General features: G+C 37.6%; 1 protein-coding gene and 1 long non-coding RNA gene across 3 annotated transcripts in view; both read left to right on the plus strand.

Annotated features, from left to right (window-relative positions):
- The window catches only part of XPO1 (exportin 1), a 45,322-nt gene extending 36,960 nt beyond the window's left edge, over positions 1-8,362 (plus strand). For both annotated transcript variants that reach the window (XM_025868704.2, XM_073897661.1), the window contains exons 18-25: positions 212-395; positions 928-1,034; positions 2,699-2,893; positions 4,295-4,463; positions 5,106-5,240; positions 5,324-5,483; positions 5,562-5,658; positions 7,294-8,362. In XM_025868704.2, coding sequence (XP_025724489.1) covers positions 212-395; positions 928-1,034; positions 2,699-2,893; positions 4,295-4,463; positions 5,106-5,240; positions 5,324-5,483; positions 5,562-5,658; positions 7,294-7,440 — 1,194 coding nt within the window. In that variant the 3' untranslated portion in view covers positions 7,441-8,362. The remainder of the gene's footprint in view (positions 1-211; positions 396-927; positions 1,035-2,698; positions 2,894-4,294; positions 4,464-5,105; positions 5,241-5,323; positions 5,484-5,561; positions 5,659-7,293) is intronic.
- Positions 8,363-12,233: 3,871 nt separating this feature from the next.
- LOC112821453 (uncharacterized) lies at positions 12,234-18,538 on the plus strand. The gene is made up of 2 exons (XR_003207460.2): positions 12,234-12,394; positions 17,313-18,538. It is a non-coding gene; the product is annotated as an uncharacterized lncRNA (long non-coding RNA).
- Positions 18,539-20,143: the final 1,605 nt, after the last annotated feature.

A 20,143-nucleotide genomic window follows, 5' to 3' on the forward strand; every position in this document is an offset into this window, starting at 1 on the left:
TATATTGTAATTTTATTTTGTTTTGCTGGTATTTTGGGACTGTTACTCTATTCTTAGTTGTACCTGTAGGTAATAAAGATTTCTTCGTTTTACTATTTTGGATTATAAATGTGATGGTGGTTTGGAGAAGGTGTGGGTAGTGTTTTTTGCTTTAGTAATTACAAAGATAATTTTCATGTGATAAATGAAATTTGTTATTTGTCCTTCACAGAATGTGGATATACTTAAAGATCCTGAAACAGTTAAGCAGCTTGGTAGTATATTGAAAACAAATGTTAGAGCCTGCAAAGCTGTCGGACATCCCTTTGTAATTCAGCTTGGGAGAATTTATTTAGATATGCTTAATGTATACAAGTGCCTCAGTGAGAATATTTCAGCAGCTATCCAAGCTAATGGTAAGCGATTCTGAATTTTTGTGGAATGGTGAATAGCAAGTCAGTTCTACATTCACAGTCTTAGTGTAAGCATTCATTTCTCACAGATTTAAGTTAACCCTCCCAATGTCCCAAATGGACCCTAGACAATTTTTTTCTTTTTAAAGATTTATTTGACAGAGAGAGACACAGCAAGAGAGAGGGAACACAAGCAAGGGAAGTGGGAGAGGGAGAAGCAGGCTTCCCGCTGAGCAGGGAGCCCGATGCCGGGCTCGATCCCAGGACCCTGGGATCATGACCTGAGCTGAAGGCAGATGCTTAACAACTGAGCCACCCAGGCGCCCCCCCCCCCCAGACAATTATTTTTAATGAGTTGCATACACTTTTCCCTTGTAAAATTAGTCTTAGTTTATTTTCCCAGTACATTCATCTGTGTGTCCTTGTCTTTATGTTTTTGAGTGGTAAATGAGATCTGTTATATATCTAAAGTATATGTAACTACCAATGTAGAATTTTAGTTGTCAAGTGGATTTCCCTGGCTTGTATTTTTTAGGTGAGATGGTTACAAAGCAACCATTGATTAGAAGTATGCGAACAGTAAAAAGGGAAACTTTAAAGTTAATATCTGGTTGGGTGAGCCGGTCCAATGATCCACAGATGGTATGTGAAACGTTATGCTTTTTAAGTTGATGCTGTATTCTCTGATAATAAGCATATAGCTCATTTAAAGGTAATTTCAGTGGATGGATATGTTTGGCATTATTTTACAGTGTCCTTTTTTTAGAGTCTTTGAATACTTGAAAATACTATCATACACACCATCTTCCTAAGAAATTACTGTTAGTGGGGGACAGTAGTGATATGTAACAAGGTAGCTTGAGTCATTTTTTCCCCCTATGGATAATAGATACATTCTAATGAAATTTTTTGTTTCTTCATGAGTCTTCAGAGCAATTTTACAAAGCTGTCATTAGTTTGCCTCTGCAGTGAAAGTAAGGGCTTTCCCAGTGGAAGTTTTAAAAGTCTGTTTTACTCTTCTTTTAGTTTTAAATAATTTCCAGAAAGGAAAATGATTTTCACAAACTAAACCAGGCTCCATATATGCCTCAACTTGGGAAAATGTGTTAGTATTTTTTTGAAGTTTGTATTTTTAATTTATTCTACCATTTCATTCTCTTGATCCTTAGAATATTACAAAGAATCCTGTCACGTTAATCTTTGCTGTAAGCAAATAGTGGCTGACAAGTGTGCTGTTTGATAATTTTGAAATTTCAGTATTGTTCCTACAGATGAGATACTTTTCAGGGAACTTGTTCAGAAACCAATTGTGGAGTTTTCAACATATCAAATATTGAAAGGTTTTGAACACCTGTGTTATGAGATCAGAACTATATTTAAAATTTGAAAGGAGAAGATAAGGTGAATTAAAGGAGTTGTGAAGTTCGTAATTTACAATAGCTTGGGCAAATTTTAGGAGTATCAGTGATAATAACAACAAGGAGAGGGTATCATTTTACAACCAAGATTTGTATTGAGGGTTGGGGCAGTGAATTAAAAAATAACTCAAAAACACACTTATGATCCAGTTTGTGGGGGAAACAATTACTGCATTCTTAAGAGTAAAATGAGAAACAGTTCTGGTCTAACAGAACAAGTGAGTTATCTGAAAAATAATGTTGTGCTTATCCTTAAAGTTTTACTAGGCCTATTTTGTATAGTAGGACACTACTGACACTGTTAACTTCAGTAATAAGAAACATTATTTGTATTTATTTTCCATGTCTTAATAATGAACCTTTTAAAAGCATGTAAGTTATACTTTAATATGACCCTGTTTATTGATACTCATGGAAACTCAAGTTTTTTCTGGTACAATTTCAATTCCATTTTATTTTGTTAAAGTACTTATCAGTTAGCATTCACTAAGTTTAAAAAAATAATAATTGAATGGGTGTCCACTTTGTATTAGGTATGAGCTGCTTGGTTTTTATTATAGATACTATTCATTGACAGAATTGATATAGTATTAGTTAGGACTTTTCATTCCTTTAGGTAAGTTATCCCACATACAGTAACCCTAGAATCCTGGTCCTGCCACAGTAACTTGGAGCTGGTCACTTGATTTTGGGCCTCAGTTACCTTAGTAATTACAGATTTGAATTCCGAACATGTCTGTGGCTCTTCTCAGCCTATTATGATTTCTTGGTTTCCTTTGGTAAAAAATTGTAATAGATATGCAACCTAAATCTCAATACAACACTGATCTAGCTGTTTATAATGGTTAACAAGTGTATAGAATAAAAAAAGTTTTTTTTTTTTAATAGGTAGCTGAAAATTTTGTTCCTCCTCTATTGGATGCAGTTCTCATTGATTATCAGAGAAATGTCCCAGCTGCTAGAGAACCAGAAGTGCTTAGTACTATGGCTATTATTGTCAACAAGTTAGGAGGACATATAACAGCTGAAATACCTCAAATATTTGATGCTGTTTTTGAATGCACATTGAATATGATAAATAAGGTATGTGGTTTACATTTCAATTATGGGAAATTCTGCAGTATATATCCTTTAAGTCTTAAAAGCATAAATGATAGCTATGAGATTAACAGAAGTTTTAAGCTTGGAGTTTAAATATTTGAACTTCAAGAACAGAAATATTTACCTTTTTTAAAGATTTTATTTATTTTAGAAAGAGTGCATAAGCTGGAGTGGGGGGAGGGGCAGAGGTTGAGGGAGAAGCAGACTTCCTGCTGAGCAGAGAGCCCAACTTGGGCTCGATCCCAGGAACCTAAACTGAGCCAGACACTAAACCTACTGAGCCACCCAGGCACCTTGGAAATACTTATTTTTTAAAAAATGGGTGGCTCAGTCAGTTGAGCGTCTTGACTCTTGGTATTCTTGATCTCCAGGTTGTGCAATAAAGCCCCAAGTCCAGACTTTGAGTTCAGTGGGGAGTCTGCTTGAAGATTCTCTCCGTCTGCCCCCCCTCACGTGCACTCTGCCCTCCTCAAGCAAATCTTTAAAAAAATTAAAAAGATCTCAACAACAAAATAGTAAATTTGATAGATTATAACATTCAAATAGCAGCTAACATTTAGTGAAAAGTTGCTGCATTTTAAACATTAAGAATTTAGTGATACTGCATTGCCTGGGTGGCTCAATCATTAAACCCCTGCCTTCGGCTAGGGTCATGATCCCACTGTCTTGGGATCAAGCCCTGCGTCAGGGCTCTCTGCATTGCAGGGAGCAGAGAGCCTTCTCCCTCTCCGTCTGCCACTCCACTGCTTGTGCTCTCTCTCCCTGACAAATAGATAAACAAAATCTTAAAAAAAAAAATTGTGATACTAATTTCTTTAAATGGTGCATTTTAAGTTATAAAAGTCTATTATATGGGGCACCTGGCTGGCTGAGCATGTGACTCGATCTCAGGGTTTTAAGTTTGAGCCCCATGTTGGGTGTAGAAATAACAAAATCTTAAAAAGTATATATATACTATGTGCTTAAAAGAAATGGGAAAATATATTAACCAAGAAGGGAAAATGTAGATAAACGTGTACAAGTTACTCAGTAGCTAAAAAATTTTCGGCTCTGTATTCGTGATCTTGAAGTCACCGTCGTAACATGGTAGTAATAGTCTCAGAGTAACTAGAAAATGTGATGTTCTTTATGTGGGTTTTGATGAATTCTCTTTGTAATGTGACCTTGTGTTCATTTAGTAATTCATTTGTGTAATAAATGGTAATTTCATTTTCCATGGGAGGCAAATTATATTGTCTTCGGGTTTCCAGTCATGAGGCCATACACCTTATGGGGCCCACTAACAACTCCAAATCTTTATACTAAATTAGGGTTTACTTTTCCCTCTTATTTAACATAATAAAGGTATTGAAACATTACTTTGTTCTCACCGTTTGTTTTTAGGACTTTGAAGAATATCCTGAACACAGAACGAACTTTTTCTTACTACTTCAGGCTGTCAATTCTCATTGTTTCCCAGCATTCCTGGCTATACCACCTGCACAATTTAAACTTGTTTTGGATTCCATTATTTGGGCTTTCAAACATACTATGAGGAATGTTGCAGATACAGGTAAATACACATGTCCTTTTATTCGTTTGCCCTACCAATCCACAGGCTCTTAGAGATAGATCTGTAGGTATAGTCAGGTAGATAACATTTGTTATCAGGGTTTTGTTGGAGTGCATCACTCGCATATGTAGGCCTAAGTAAATTCTAAAAGGAGTTGAGTCCTCTGTTCCATAATTGAGCCCACCAGCAGGATTGAGTTACAGGGAGATGGGCGTAAAACACTTCACATCCTCACCACTGTCTCCTTTACCCTGTCTGCTTTTCCTCAGTGCCAGTGAGGGTCAAAATAAGGATAAAACACAACATCTTCAACAAGAGAGATTTTTATTTAGTTTGTTTTTACATAGAATTCGGTTTGTGTAACAGATACGTACTTGGTAATGCTGTTTTTAAAGTTGATTTGGAGAGAATTGACAACCTTCAGAAATAGTGGAAAGTTGGTAATAATTATTACTTGTAGTCTTTAATCAGGCATTGATGGTATTTGAACTCCCATTACTCAAGATAACTTAGGCAAATAATTGTTGGTCATTAGCAGAAAGGTGGGTAAGAATGGCCTTTTGAATCAGAATAGTTGAAGAGTGGAAATTCTATATGAATGTTAGCAGTCTGTAATAACTGTTGGTGTTCTGTACATTTTAGGCTTACAAATACTTTTTACACTCTTACAAAATGTTGCACAAGAAGAAGCTGCAGCTCAGAGTTTCTATCAAACTTATTTTTGTGATATTCTTCAGCATATCTTTTCTGTTGTGACAGACACCTCACATACTGCTGGTAAGAATTTATAGCCATGAGAATGTTAAGTGTTCCAGTTGTTTATTACCTGTTGGAGGTAATAATGTTCTTTTTATCAACAGGTTTGACAATGCATGCGTCAATACTTGCATATATGTTTAATTTGGTTGAAGAAGGAAAAATAAGTACACCGTTAAATCCTGGAAATCCAGTTAACAACCAAATGTTCATTCAGGAATATGTGGCAAATCTCCTTAAATCTGCATTCCCTCATCTTCAAGAGTAAATACGCTTTTTATTACGCATACATTTTTCAGTTAAAAAATAGTGATTATTTAATTGTTGTGTTTTGATTTACAGTGCTCAAGTAAAGCTCTTTGTGACAGGGCTTTTCAGCTTAAATCAGGATATTCCTGCTTTCAAGGAGCATCTTAGGGATTTCCTAGTACAAATAAAGGTATGTGTTTTGTTTGTATTTGGAGACATAGTAAAACTAGATATGATTTAGTTGCATTGTAGAATTAACCACTTTTTTGGTAAAGCAAAATGAATGATATTCAGGTTTACTAGTCCTAGACTGATTCAGAGTGAAAAACTAAATTGTAGTTGAGAACAGGATGGATTTGAAATGTTTTTGGAAACTTGTTATTTTAGATGATATAAATGTCTTGGAATATTGTGATTACATCCTACAGCTGATTTTTTTTTTTTTTAATTGTGAAATATGGGGGGCGCCTGGGTGGCTCAGTTGGTTAAGTGACTGCCTTTGGCTCACGTCATGACCCTGGAGTCCCGGGATCAAGTCCCACATCAGGCTCCCTGCTCAGCGAGGAGCCTGCTTCTCCCTCTAACCCTCCCACCTCTCATGTACTCTCTCTCTCATTCTCGCTCTCTCAAATAAATAAATCTTAAAAAAAAAAAAAAAAAGTGAAATATGGGGAAAGAAACATTGGTAGACCCTTTGGGGATTTCATACCCATTTTGTTAGTAAAGAATCCATTTTAGGGAAATCAGACAAATTAGCAGATAATCAACCTGTTACAACTGCTGTTACACAATGCTTCATTTAAATTTATGGGAAGAGGGATTCATCTTCCATTATTTTCTTTTAAAGAAATTTAAAAGTAGGGACAGCTGGGTGGCTCAGTTGGTTAAGCGTCTGCCTTCGGCTCAGGGCATGATCCCAGAGTCCTGGGATCGAGTCCTGAATCGGACTCCTTGCTCGGCAGGGAACCTGCTGCTCCCCCTGCTTGTGTTCGCTCACTCTCTCTCTCTGACAAATAAAATGTTAAAAAAAAAAAAAAACTAAAAGTAACATCTAGAAGTGGTTGATGGATTGTCTTAACCTGACTTAAATAAGAATTGGTCACATGCAATAATCAAATTTTTTCCTCCAAGATACAAATAAAGTTTTTTCAATTGTAAATATATTAGCTAAGTTGTAAGGTGGAGAATGAAAATAACCTGAAACAGCTATAAAGTCAATCACAATGTAGCTAAACTTTATCATTAATCGTAGGAGAAACAGCTTTTTAAATTGCCTGGTTTGTGAAGTGTATTTTATATATATATGACGTCACACTATGCCTCTTTTAATAACCTTTTTATCCTCAACTACTAACACTTCTGGTTTTAATTCAGCTATACAGGATTGTATCAATATACTATAAGTTAGGGATACCAGGGTGGCTCAGTCAGTTAAGTATCTGACCCTTGATCAGGTCATGATCTCCAGGTCCTGGGATCAAGCCCCATGTGGTGTCAGGCTCTGCACTCAGTACAGAGTCCGCTTGTTCTTCTCCCTCTGCTCCTCCCCCCTGTGCGTGCCAGCACGTGCTTTCTCTCTCTAATACCTATAATCTTTAAATACATTCACACGCGCTTGCGCGCGCGCACACACACACACACACACACACACACACTATAATTAAACCCAACCAGTTGAAGGATAGATTTTTATCATTGTGTAAACAAAACAGGGAGGTGCTTGTCTATCCTTTTTACATGGTTTTTTTTTTTTTGTCCCCCCCAAAGGTCATTTTCCAAAATTGGAATTTACTATGTTAACACTTCAACTGTCTTGTTTTCACAGGAGTTTGCAGGTGAAGATACATCTGATCTGTTTTTGGAAGAAAGAGAAACAGCCCTTCGACAGGCTCAGGAAGAGAAACATAAACTTCAAATGTCTGTCCCTGGCATCCTTAATCCACATGAAATTCCAGAAGAAATGTGTGATTAAAATCGGAAGTCATGCTGGGTTTTTTTGTTATTGTTGTTGGGTTCCCCACCCCCACCCCCCGCAACTCTTGTTAGCAGAAGAAAACAGCATCTGGATATTTGTCGACCAAAATGATGCCAATTTGTAAATTAAAATGTCACCTAGTGGCCCTTTTTCTTATGTGTTTTTTGTATAAGAAATTTTCTGTGAAATACCCTTCCATTGTTTAAGCTTTTGTTTTGGTCATCTTTATTTAGTTTGCATGAAGTTTAAAATTAAGGCATTTTTAAAAATTTTACTTCATGCCCATTTTGTGGCTGGGACGGGGGGAGGAGGCAAATTCAATTTGAACATATACCTGTAAATTCTAATGCAAAATTACACAGTTTTCCTGTAAACAATACCAATTTTTAATTAGGGAGCATTTTCTTTCTAGCCTGTATTTCAGTCTAGAAGAAAAGGTAATGAGTAAAACAAATTGCGTTGTTAAGAGGATTCTAGTGCTGCATTGTCTAAAGTTAGCACCTCTTGGACTGAATCGTTCGTCTAGACTACATGTATTACGAGTCTGTATGGCAAGTTTGCAGCAAGATCATGTGCATATCATCCCATTGTAAAGCGACTTCAAAAAATATGGGAACACAGTTAGTTATTTTTACACAGTTCTTTTTGTTTGTGTGTGTGTGCTGTCGCTTGTCGACAACAGCTTTTTGTTTTCCTCAATGAGGAGTGTTGCTCATTTGTGAGCCTTCATTAACTCGAAGTGAAATGGTTAAAAATATTTATCCTGTTAGAATAGGCTGCATCTTTTTAACAACTCATTAAAAAACAAACAAACAAAACTCTGGCTTTTGAGATGACTTATACTAATTTACATTGTTTACCAAGCTGTAGTGCTTTAAGAACACTACTTAAAAAGCAAAATAAACTTGGTTTACATTTATTTTCCTTTATTGGCTCAAAATTATTCCTACATTAATGAAAGTGATTATATATGTGTTTTAAGTATTAGGTAACATTTTTTAAGTGAAGTTGGGCACTGTTGATTTACAAATATAACCTCTGGGGTTATCGGGAGTGCAGGCACAGTTGGATTAATCGAACATGCTCCAGATGTTACCTTCTGTTCCCAAGAAACATCCCTTTTGTGACAGCTTGACGTGCTTTTATCTTTATTTGCAGTTAAAAAGCGTCTTCTCTTGGTCCCTGGATAGGAGTTACGTATAACAGATTAAAAGAGAATGAGAAAACCCAGGTGTAAGAAGCTACTTCAGATAGTCTCGATTAATTGTATTTTTGTCAAATATAACCCTTAGAAAGTTGCCTTATCCCTTTAGGAAAGGTAGGAGGAAGGGGGAAAATGTGTAGATGTCCTATAAAATATGAAAAGGGGTAGAACTAAGGGAGTAGGAAAAGGAAACTAGCTTGAGTGAGCCTGTTTCTAGAGGATTGAATCTAACCAATAAGCCTACACTAAAACCTAAGCATTTGAAGTGCCTCATGTTCATGCAGTCAGCAATTTTGTATAATTGCTGTACTTTTGTAACTTTGTAGGCTTTGACAAAACTATTACTTCAGTAGAATATAATCCTGTGTGAAATTTTTTTCTAGGACAGTAAATATAAGAGTTTAAATGTATTCAAAGAACATTGGAAAACTCTTTTTCAAACTAGCTTTGTTAAAATCTTTGATTTCTTATTATTACTTGTTTTGGCCTAAAAACCCCTTTTACGAGGTTTTCTTGGATCAGCCAGCCAAAAGTTTAGGTTCAGATTGGTCTATTTTGAATTAGCTGTGAAATGCATATTGTTAGTTTTGAGTTGCTGTCACCATTTCTGTCAATGATGATACACAATTTTCTTACCTTCTAGCACATCACTCTACCCCCTGCTTTCTTGGTATGTTCTAGATGTTGCAAGAAAACAAGTCTTGGCTTGGAAACCAGGATAGTCTGCTTTGAATTTAGAAATGATTGGCAACTGGGATTCAGCCACTGCCGAGAGTAAATTTACTTTTTTTTTCCTTTTTACTTTGTGTACAGGCTTCAGGACAATGTCACAAAAACTGATAATTGTTCCTCAATATATATTATTCATTTGTTTTAATTGAATCCCTATGTTTTAACTGGGTACTTAAGCCTCCTAGCTGACCTTTCCCAACCACCCTTGCAACCAGGTTGAAGTCTTGTGACTGGAATGAAAGCAGAAGTGATGATAAACCTCTGAATAATACCTTTAAAGGAAAGGGACATGAATATGATGGTAAGAGCTCGAGATTTTAGATCGTGAAATGGAAGATAATGGATTAGAACACTTTTCCTCCCGTTTCCCCTTCTGACTTGTTACTGTCATGTACTTTAATTATACAATTTATTATTTTACAATATATACAATTTTATAAATTTTGAACTTCACAAGACATTAAATTACCTTGAATAAAATTATAGCTATAGCTTTAAAGAATCATTTCTTCAATGTTTACATAAGCTAAACACATTCAAGGAAAATAACAGAAATTAACTGAATTAGAAACTTCAAACTCAGGTTTCTTTACACAGAGTTCTCATCAGAGGTATGTTCTATCCCATAGTTCACTCCCTTGTATAAAGCTTGTGGGACTCCAGCAAAGAGGAGATTGACCAAAACCAGAGAAAGCAATAGTGATAGCAAATTAAATCTTCGGTGGGCATTTCTTGCTTAATTGTACATTGATCATATTTGGGTCACCCTCAGGGTATTTAACAACAGAGTACACTGGTAACTGGCCATTTCACATGTTTGGCATAGTGCTTTTTAACTCTTGGGAACAAGTCAGTCTCTAAATTCTTACAAGTTGGGAGGAGAACTGGAATTACCTTGCATAGTTAAGTGGGTCTGAATCCTGGTCCAGGCACTCATTCAATGGGGAATCTTGGGTAAGGCATTTGAACTTATTTGAAAAATGGGATCACAAAGCTAAGTCCCGTTGATGGTTGTGAGAATTTACATACAAACATGAAAATATGCCTGACACCATACCTAACTCTAGGGTACATTTTTTCCTTCACATTTTAGCTTCTCTGAAATTGGAGTAGATCTGAACAATCCATGGCATCTTACACTTTTGGTGGACCCACAATGCCACTGACATATCTTTGCCTGTCCACATGTGAAACTTAATAATAGCTGTTGGTGTGCATTAGTTCAATTGCGTAGTGTCTTCAAAAGGATAGTTCAACATAAAAATGTTACTTCTATGTACAAAAAAAGGCACACACAAGCAGCAGGATATAAACTTTTAAGGAAATCCTAATTTTTAGAAGGATAGCCACAATTCATATTTTCTTGCAAAGTGGCAACCAAGTTATGTCTTGGCACCTATGCAGGGGAGCTGCCCAGAAGCTGTAATGCAAGGGATTGTCTACCAAATAGAAGCAAAGCAGTTTTATTCAAATGAGAAGTGTGAACATATTGATGAAATTTCAAAAAGAGGCTGCTATATAACCAATTCATGCATTTTGCAGGATTGTCAAGTACATTGTCAGAGTTGGCAGTGTTTAGTTGTTCTTGGTACATCTTGGCAATTGATGTCCTCTTAGATTTGAAATAAAGCAGTAAGTAAGCCAAGTGTGAGTTAAATCTTCACAGGCTTTTCCTTACCCGACTTGGAGTCTAGTTAATTTGTTAGGCTTACCTACAGTACAGACCTCTCATGTTTGACCCCAACAGACATAGGCAAAGATGGAGTTTGAAAAAAAGAAAAAACACCACTAGAATACATAGAGGGAATAATTGGTGTGATTTCGTAGTGTTAAGTGTTGGGATTCCTGTGAAAAAGCAGCATAATTCATTCTGTAACAATGTGAAGGTAAGCCTTTATGGAAAAGAGGTTCATAAAACAGTCATGGTACTCCTGGTTGGCTCAGTTGGTAGAGCACACGACCCTTGATCTCGGGGTCCTGAGTTTAAGCCCCACATTTGGGCATAAGGCTGGCTTTAAAAAAAAGGGGGGGGTACCTGGGTGGCTCAATTGGTTAAGCATTGAGACTTTTGGCTCAGGGTTATGAGATGGAACCCCAGTTGGGCTCCACTCTAGAGTGTGGAATCTGCTTGAGATTCTTTCCCTTTCTCCCTCCCCCTCTCCTCCCCACCCCCCACTTGTGATCTTTCTAAAATAAAATCTTTTTTGAAAAGGTAAATGAAGTGTTTCTAATTACTAATAGATTACTAATTATAAATACTACTTTAAGATTTTTTAAGTACTCTATATACCCAACATGGGGCTTGAACTTTGAACCCTGACATGAAGAGTCACATGCTCCACCAACTGAGTCAGCCGGGTGCCCCCATAAGTAGTACTTTTGATAAGTACTGTTGTAAAGTTTCCCTTACCATCTTTTGTGCTTTCCATCTCTGTGAGACATTCTGAGTAAATTAAGAAAATTAATAGTAATTCCATAATATCTGGTCCATGTTCAGGTTTCCCCAACAGTTCCTGAAAATGTCTTTCATGGCTTGTGTTTTTCCAAATGGGAGTCCAATTTAGGTTTATGCTTTTTGAATTGTATAGTTACTGAGTTTTTAATTTCACTGATAATTTCTTAAAATTTATATTTGGTTATTTCTTCAATCTTTTTTAAAATAGTGTCTTCTCATTTTTCCCATGTATTATAGCATAGTTTGTATTTTATAACATTCATTACTCAGATTGACAAAAGCTGCCCTACCTCCCCACTGATAACCTTTAAAATTTAATTCTCTTGGCCCTAGGGAAAAAACACTAGCTTGCAAACTGGATTTACAGTAGTATTCCTTTCTCTGGGTTTCACTTTCTGTGGTTTCAGTTAACCGGAGGTCAACTGCAGTCTGGAAGCAGGCGATCCTTCTGACCTGTCGTCAGACGGTCAGTAGCCTAGTGCTACGTCACAATGCCTGCATCATTTACTTCTCTTCGTCTCATCACATAAGCATTTTGACATCACATTATCACAGGAGGGGTGAGTACAGTACAATAGAGACCACATTTATTTTATTATAGTCTAAGTTTATAATTGTCCCATTTTATTATTGTTAATCACTTCCTTTGCCAGACTTAGAAATTGAACTCTATCATAGGTATGTAGGTATAGGAGAAAACAGTGTATTTAGATTCAGTACTGTCTGCGGTTTCAGGCATCCACTGCGGGGTCTTGGGACATATTCCCCCACAGATAAGATGATACTACTGTATATTTACGAGAACATCTTTTAAGATTTTATTTATTAGACCGCAAGAGCGGGGGGCGGGAAGAACAGAGAGAAGCAGGCTCCCCCCTGAGCAGGGCGCCGTAACTCAGGCTCGCTCCCAGGACCCTGAGATCAGGACCTGAGCCGAAGGCAGATTAACTGACTGAGCCACCCAGGTGCCCCTGTTACAAACATTTTAATGTGTTTTTTGTTTTGCTCCATGTAACAGAAAAAGTAATAACAATGACAATGTTTATTTTGCCCGTGTGTCAGTGAAATCCAGAGTTAACCGGTACAGAACTTGTGAAGCTCAGCTTTATATCACCAGGGTTCTGGCAATTTAGGAATTTTTTGTATCCCTCGCACCTGGATTAACCCCCACTTCAAATATAGCTGCAGAAATTTGAAGTACTATATCTGCATTCTAGACAGCAGAGAGGAAGAAAGCTTCCCCTTATAAGACTTGAAAGTCTCAGAAACTCATAGAACACTTTCAAGTACATCTCTCTCTCCATACCCCACCCAACAAGAGAAGCTCAGAAATAAAATCTTGAAGCTGGATGCATCGCTGTTGGGAATAAAATTGGCGTTCTATCTAAGAAGGGGGAGGGTAAATTGAAACTAACAGCCTCTACCACAAGTTCAGAAGGTGTTAAGTGAAAGTAAAGGACAAAAGGCAGTTGACTTAATGGGAAAAGCAAAATCTTCCCTAGCATTCAAGTACTAATAATGCCAATGAAATTTTTCCTGTGGCAATGACAACTGCCTTTGTCATTCCCAGACCACAATTTGAAAAAAAAAACCCATCTATACAGCGTGAGAGACAAAACCATTTACTTGTCTTTGTTACTAATTGTTGTGTGCAATCAATTTTTCAAGATGAGTAAAAGAAGACTACTAAAACTAATACCCTGACTTTACAAATGAAAACTTTAAAGCGTCCTAAAGGAAAGGAAAAATGACAGAAGTTGAGGGGAAGGAGTCGGGTCTAAGAGTTGGGAAAGTTTAGATGGGAAATCTTTCATTTCCATTGCAAAAAAAAAAAAAGGTCTTTTGGAAAAATGGGTATCTAAAATTCCAAAGTGCTTTCCGTGATCTCCTGATTGACCTAATACCCAAACAGTACCGCTGCTCTCACTTCTCTGTTAGGATACCTGAGAAAATTGTATCTGTTTCCCCAGAGCTTGCCAACTAACTAAGCCTTTCTTTTCTGACATGGAAGCATTTGCTTCACTTTCAGAAATCTTTCTTTAGGGCACATGGCTGGCTTAGTTGGCAGAGCATGTGACTCCGGATCTCAGAGTTGTGAGTTTAAGCCCCACACTGGGTGTAGAGATTACTTTAAAAAAAATCTTCCTTTGTCCTCTCACTCTAGGGGGATTTCTTTGGAGCCTACTGTGGGTCAACATGCACTTAATTTATTAAGTCTCTCTCCTTCTGTTAGCCTGTTGAAAAAGACCAGAGTTTTCATGCAAGCTGGGATATACCATATGTTGTATGCCAGGAGGAGTATGTGAGAAATCCAGCCTGAACATTAATTCTCTATACTTGCTACCATAACTGAAGTCTCTGACCCAGAATGTCCTTTCCCCTGGGTCTTGGGTCTCCTATACTAATGAGATCAGATATTCAAAATGAGGTCTGCCTTATTCAATATGCCCCACCAGTTAAGAGCGAACTATTCTTAAATATGTTTCTCCTTTTTATGATTTATGCAGCTCTTAGACACAGAAATAAGTGCTATACTCCTCCCCTTGTTTTCCAGACTATTAGTGAGGGTCCACAAGAAATCCTTTCATCCCTGAGTCCATCCTTGAGTCACTCCCCAGACCCACCTGGGTCTTCGTCATCATCAAGGACACTTGAGAGGTGGAACCAACGTCCTGAGCTGTGAAGTTGGCCTGCCTGCCCTTTGGCATTACAGATAGTGTTTGTTTTTTATTTTTACTTTTAAAAAATTATTTGAGAGGGCGCCTGGGTGGCTCATTCGTTAAGCATCTGCCTTCGGCTCAGGTCATGATCTCAGGGTCCTGGGATGGAGCCCCGCATCGGGCTCCCTGCTCAGTGGGAAGACTGCTTCTCCCTCTCCCACTCCCCCTGCTTCCCTCTCTCGCTGTGTCTCTATCAAATAAATAAATCTTTAAAAAAAAAAGTTGGATGTTCAACCAACTAGGCTACCCAGGTGTCCCCTGTTGTTTTTTTAAAAAAGACTCTCAGACTGGGCTCCTGGGTGGTTCAGTTGGTTAAGCATCTGCCTTTGGCTCAGGACATGATCCCAGGGTCCTGGGATTAGCCCTGAGTTAGGCTCCCTGCTCAGCGAGGAGCCTGCTTCTCCCTCTGCCCCTCCCCCCTGCATGTGCTTTCTCTCAAATAAATAAACATTAAAAAAAAAAAAAAACTCTCAGAGGTTTGCCTGAGTGGATCAGTCCGTTAAGCATCTGCTCTAGGTCATGATCCTGCAGTCCTGGGATCCAGCTCCCCGCATCCGCTCTGTGCTCAGCAGGCAGTCCGCTTCTCCTTCTCCCTCTGCCACCCACTCCCCTGCCCTTGTTACCTCTCTCTTGCTCACTCACTCTCTCAAATAAATAAATATAATCTTAAAAAAAGGTCTCTGAGAAGAAATAATTAGCCAGTTATTAGCCTATAGGAAGAGAATTTTCTACTTCTGATGGTGTTTGCAACTAGTTCATGAGTGAGCTGTTAATTGGAAATAGAAAAATAGACACTGCACAAGCAAGAAAAGTAAACAAAACTATTCCATTCAGAGTTGAGAAGTTATTGCAACCAACAAATAAGGAGAGAGTACTATATTAAAGGTAAATTTAGAGAACAAAAAAGGAACCTTTCCAAATTAAGGAATACAGAAATAAAGAACTTAAGAGTTGAAGGATAAATTGGGGAAAGATCCAAAATAGAGTAAGAAGACCAAAAGATGGAAACTAGGAAAGAAACTATTTAAAAAAATTAGAGGACCAGTTCAAAAGTTTTATGATTTCCAAATTGCATGAACAGAGAAAATGGAGGGAAGGAAGAAAATCAAAGAAAGGATTCAAGAAAATTTCCAGATTGGAAAGACAGCAATTTGCTTATTGAACGTACCCACCAAATACTCATCCCATAAGATGAAAATGGACCCCAACAACGTAGGTTGTTGTGAAATTTCAGAACAAAGAAACAATAATATTTACATGTTTCCAGAGAGAAAAGCAAGTCACATAAAAGGATCCAAAATCAGAATGGACTTCTTGATAGTTAACACTGGAAAGTCTTCAAACTTTGGAAAGAAAATGATTCCCAACCTCAACTTCTTTACTCAGCAGATCAAGTATGAATCATAGAATATTGAATTGTTAGTCAAGATCTAAATAATTTTCCTCCCGTACAGTCTTTCTCAGAAACAATTGGAGGATACACTCCACCAAAACAAGGGAATAAACAAGACATAAGATACAGAAAACAGGACATAGACATCAGAGAGTGGCAAAGCTGTCCCAGGATGATGGTGAAGAGAAATCCCCAAATAACCAGCCAAGCACCAAGGTATAGAAGGCAATCTGTCTAGATCTAGGAGGTACTTTATTTAAAAAGATGAAAGTGACAGAATGCTTGATGCAATAGGTCATATATCATATTACAGTTATTGCTGATATTTTGAAATATATTCATCACTTTTTCAAAATTACCATAGTTGTTTTTTTTTTAAGATTTTATTTATTTATGTGACAGATAGAGAGGGAACACAAGCAGGGGGAGTGGGAGAGGGAGAAGCAGGCCTCCCGCTGAGCAGGGAGCCCGATGTGGGGCTCGATCCCAGGACCCTGGGATCATGACCTGAGCCAAAGGGAGATGCTTAACAACTGAGCCACGCAGATGCCCATAGTTATTATTTTTTTTTTTTAGGATTTTATTTTTAAGTAATCTCTACACCCAGTGTGGGGCTCAAACTTCACCACCCCGAGATCAAGAGTCACATGCTGTACTGACAGCTGGACGGGTGCCCCCAAATTTACCATAGTTATTGACTCCCCCAAATATAGCTTATTATTTAATGTATTAATAAAAACATGTATTACCATATCACAAATAATGTCTTAAAAATCTTTTTATAGGAGTACCTGGGTGGCTCAGTTGGTTTAGTGTCCGGCTCTTGATTTTGGCTCAGGTCATGATCTCAGGCTCTGTGGGATCAAGCCCTACTTTGAAGAAAAAAAAAAAAGCCCTACTTTGGGTTCTGCTGTCAGCCAGGAGTTGGCTTAAAGATTCTTTGCCCCTCCCCCCTCTCGTTCTCTGTCTCAAATATTTAAAAAATAAACGATTTTATTTATTCATTAGAGCGAGAGAGCACAAGCAGGGGGAGGGGCAGAGGGAGAGGGAAAAGCAGACACCCCGCTGAGCAGGGAGCCTGACAAGGGGCTTGATCCCAAGACCCTGAGATCATGATCTGAGCCAAAGGCAGACATTTAACAGACTGAGTATCCAGGTGACCTCCAAATAAATAAATCTTTAAAAAAATCTTTTTATGGGGATGCCTGGGTGGCTTCCTCTGCCCTTTCCCTGTTCATGCTCTCTCCCTCTCTCTTGCTCAAATAAATAAAAATCTTTTTAAAAAATAAAAATTAAAAATCTTTGTATAACTTTGTTTCAATATGATTGATTTTCTTTATAATCTTATATATTTTATTTTCTCAGGAGTCTGAAGCCTTCACCAGATTGCCCAAGGAATTAGTGTCATAAAAACAATTAAGAAAAAGAAAAAAACAAGAATCCCTGCACCAGGAGGACCTCAGGGGTCTCCAGTTAGTTTCTAGGCTACAATAAAGTGTGTAAGTCGGATGTCCTGATGACTGGTAAAAACCCTCAATGACAGGCAGGAGAAACAAAACCAAAAATGAACTATTGGGAGTTCATCAAGATAAAAAGCTTTTGCAAGCAAAGGAAACAGTCAACAAAACTAAAAGACAGCCTACAAAATGCAAGAAGATATTTGCAAATGCCTTACCAGATAAAGGGCTAGTATCCAAAATCTAAAAAGAACTTATCAAACTCAACACCCAAAAAATAAAAAAATAAAAAATCCAGTCAAGAAATGGGCAGAAGACATGAACATATATTTCTCCAAAGAAGACATATAAACAGCCAACAGACATGAAAAAATGCTCAACATCACTTGTCATCAGGGAAATACAAATCAAGACCACAATGAGCCAACACCTCACACCTGTGAGAATGGCTAAAATTAGGAAACAATAGATGTTGGTGAGGATGTGGAAAAAGGAGAATCCTCTTACACTGTTGGTGGGAATGCAAGCTGGTGCAGCCACTCTGGAAAACAGTATGCAGGCTCCTCAAAAAGTTGAAAATAGAGCTACCCTATTACTCAGCAACTGAACTACTAGATATCTACCCAAAGATACAAATGTAGTGATTCGAAGGGGCACCTGCATCCCAATGTTTATAGCAGCAATGTCCACAGTAGCCAAAACATGGAAAGAGCCCAGATGTCCCTCTACAGATGAATGGATAAAGAAGATGTGGTATATATATGCAATGAAATAATACTTAGCCATAAAAAAGAATGAAATCTTGCCATTTTCAAGGACATGGATGGAACCACAGGGTATTATGCTAAGCAAAATAAGTGAGTCAGAGAAAGAAATACTATATGATTTCACTCATGTGGAATTTAAAAAGCAAAACAGATGAACATAAGGGAAGGGAAGGAAAAACTAAATAAGATGAAAATTGAGAGGGAGGCAAACCATAAGAGACACTGAACTCCAGGAAACAAAAAGGGTCTCTGGAGGGAGGTGCGTGGGGGATGGGATAATTGGGTGATGGGCATTAAGGAGGACTCTATGTAATGAGTGCTGGATATTATATGCAACTGATGAATCACTAAATTCTATCTCTGAAACTAATACAAAAACAAAAACACCCTCGATGACAATAAGTAAAGCCTAAAAGCCTGGAGTGGATTTATGGTGGGGAAAGGTAAGGAAGTGGAGTAGAAAACAGGAGATAAAGGGGATGCAGAGAAAACTAGTTCATAGATTCCCAACACTTAAAAAATTTCAATGTTTTATTCTCAATAGATAATACATTTGGGGCACCTGCGTGGCTCAGTGGGTTGTGTCAGACTCTTGATTTCAGCTCAGGTCATGATCTCGGGGTCTTAGATTGAGCCCCAACTTGGGTTCCACGCTCAGTGGGAAGTGTGTGTGCTTGGGATTCTTTCCCTCTCCTCCCCCTGCTCCCTGCATGCGTGAGCTCTTTCTCTGAAATAAATGAATAAATCCTAAAAAACAAAAGATAATACATTCATGATGGAAAATTCAGAAGGCACAAAGAATAAATAGTTCTACAGATACTCTGTGCACATATCAGCAAATATATACATATGTCCTCCTACCTTTTATTTGATAAAATAATAGTATATATTACATAGTGTTTTGTAACTTGTTTTATTCACTGAACAATACATCTTGGAGTTGCTTTCATGTTAGTATATAACCATTTCTCTGTTTATTTGGGAGTATTAGTTGCAGAGTTTTCAGTTGTCAATGTGTCATGATTTAGTTTCCTATTTTTTTTAAGATTTTATTTATTTATTCATAAGAGATAGAGAGAGAGGCAGAGGGAGAAGCAGGCTTCCCGCTAAGCAGGGAGCCTGATGCAGAACTCGATCCCAGGACCCTGGGATCATGACCTGAGCCGAAGGCAGACGCTTAACCATCTGAGCCACCCAGGAGCCCTAGTTTCCTATTTTTGAGCATGCAGTTTTTTTTCTTTCATTATTATAAACTATGCCACAATGAATGTGTACATATCACTTCACACATGTTGGAGTAATTTTATTGGATAAATCCCTAAGAGTGGAATTGCTGAGCCAAAGAATATATATATTTGTGATATTATTGATATATTGCTTTCCACAAGTGTTGAGCCAGTTTTACACTTCTACCAGCAGTGTATGAGAGTGCTTGTTTCCCCAAATTCTGACAAGATGTCTTCTCCAACTTCTATAGTTTAGCCAATATGATAGGTGAAAAATGGTATCTTAGTGTGGTTTCTTAATATGGGTGAAATTGAGACTATTTTCATATATTTCAAAGCCATTTATGTTTACTTTTCTGTAAAACATTTATATTTTTCACTTATTTTTTTTACCAAGTTGTTGGTCTTTCTTACTGATTTGTAGGAGATCTTTACAAAAATTAGTCTTTCATCCGAGATATAATTCACAAACATTTTCCCTTTCTCTTCTGACTTTACATACACTATGTATTTTTTAAATTTTCAGTTGGTTGGCTAGCTGGTTAGTTGGTTTTGCCTTAAAGAAATTTTTCCTTGGGGTGCCTGGGTGGTTGAGTCGGTTAAGCATCCAATTCTTGATTTTGGCTCAGGTCATGATCTCAGAGTTGTGAGATCAAGCCCCACATCGGGTTCAGCACTGGATGTGAAGCCTGTTTCAGAATCTTTCTTTCTCTCCCCTGCCCCTCCCGCCCAATTATTAAAAAAAA

The sequence above is a fragment of the Callorhinus ursinus genome, unplaced genomic scaffold (genome assembly GCF_003265705.2).
Source record: "Callorhinus ursinus isolate GAN/ISIS: 27379988/994484 unplaced genomic scaffold, GSC_fseal_2.0 scaffold10, whole genome shotgun sequence".
NCBI classification, from domain to species: domain Eukaryota; kingdom Metazoa; phylum Chordata; class Mammalia; order Carnivora; family Otariidae; genus Callorhinus; species Callorhinus ursinus.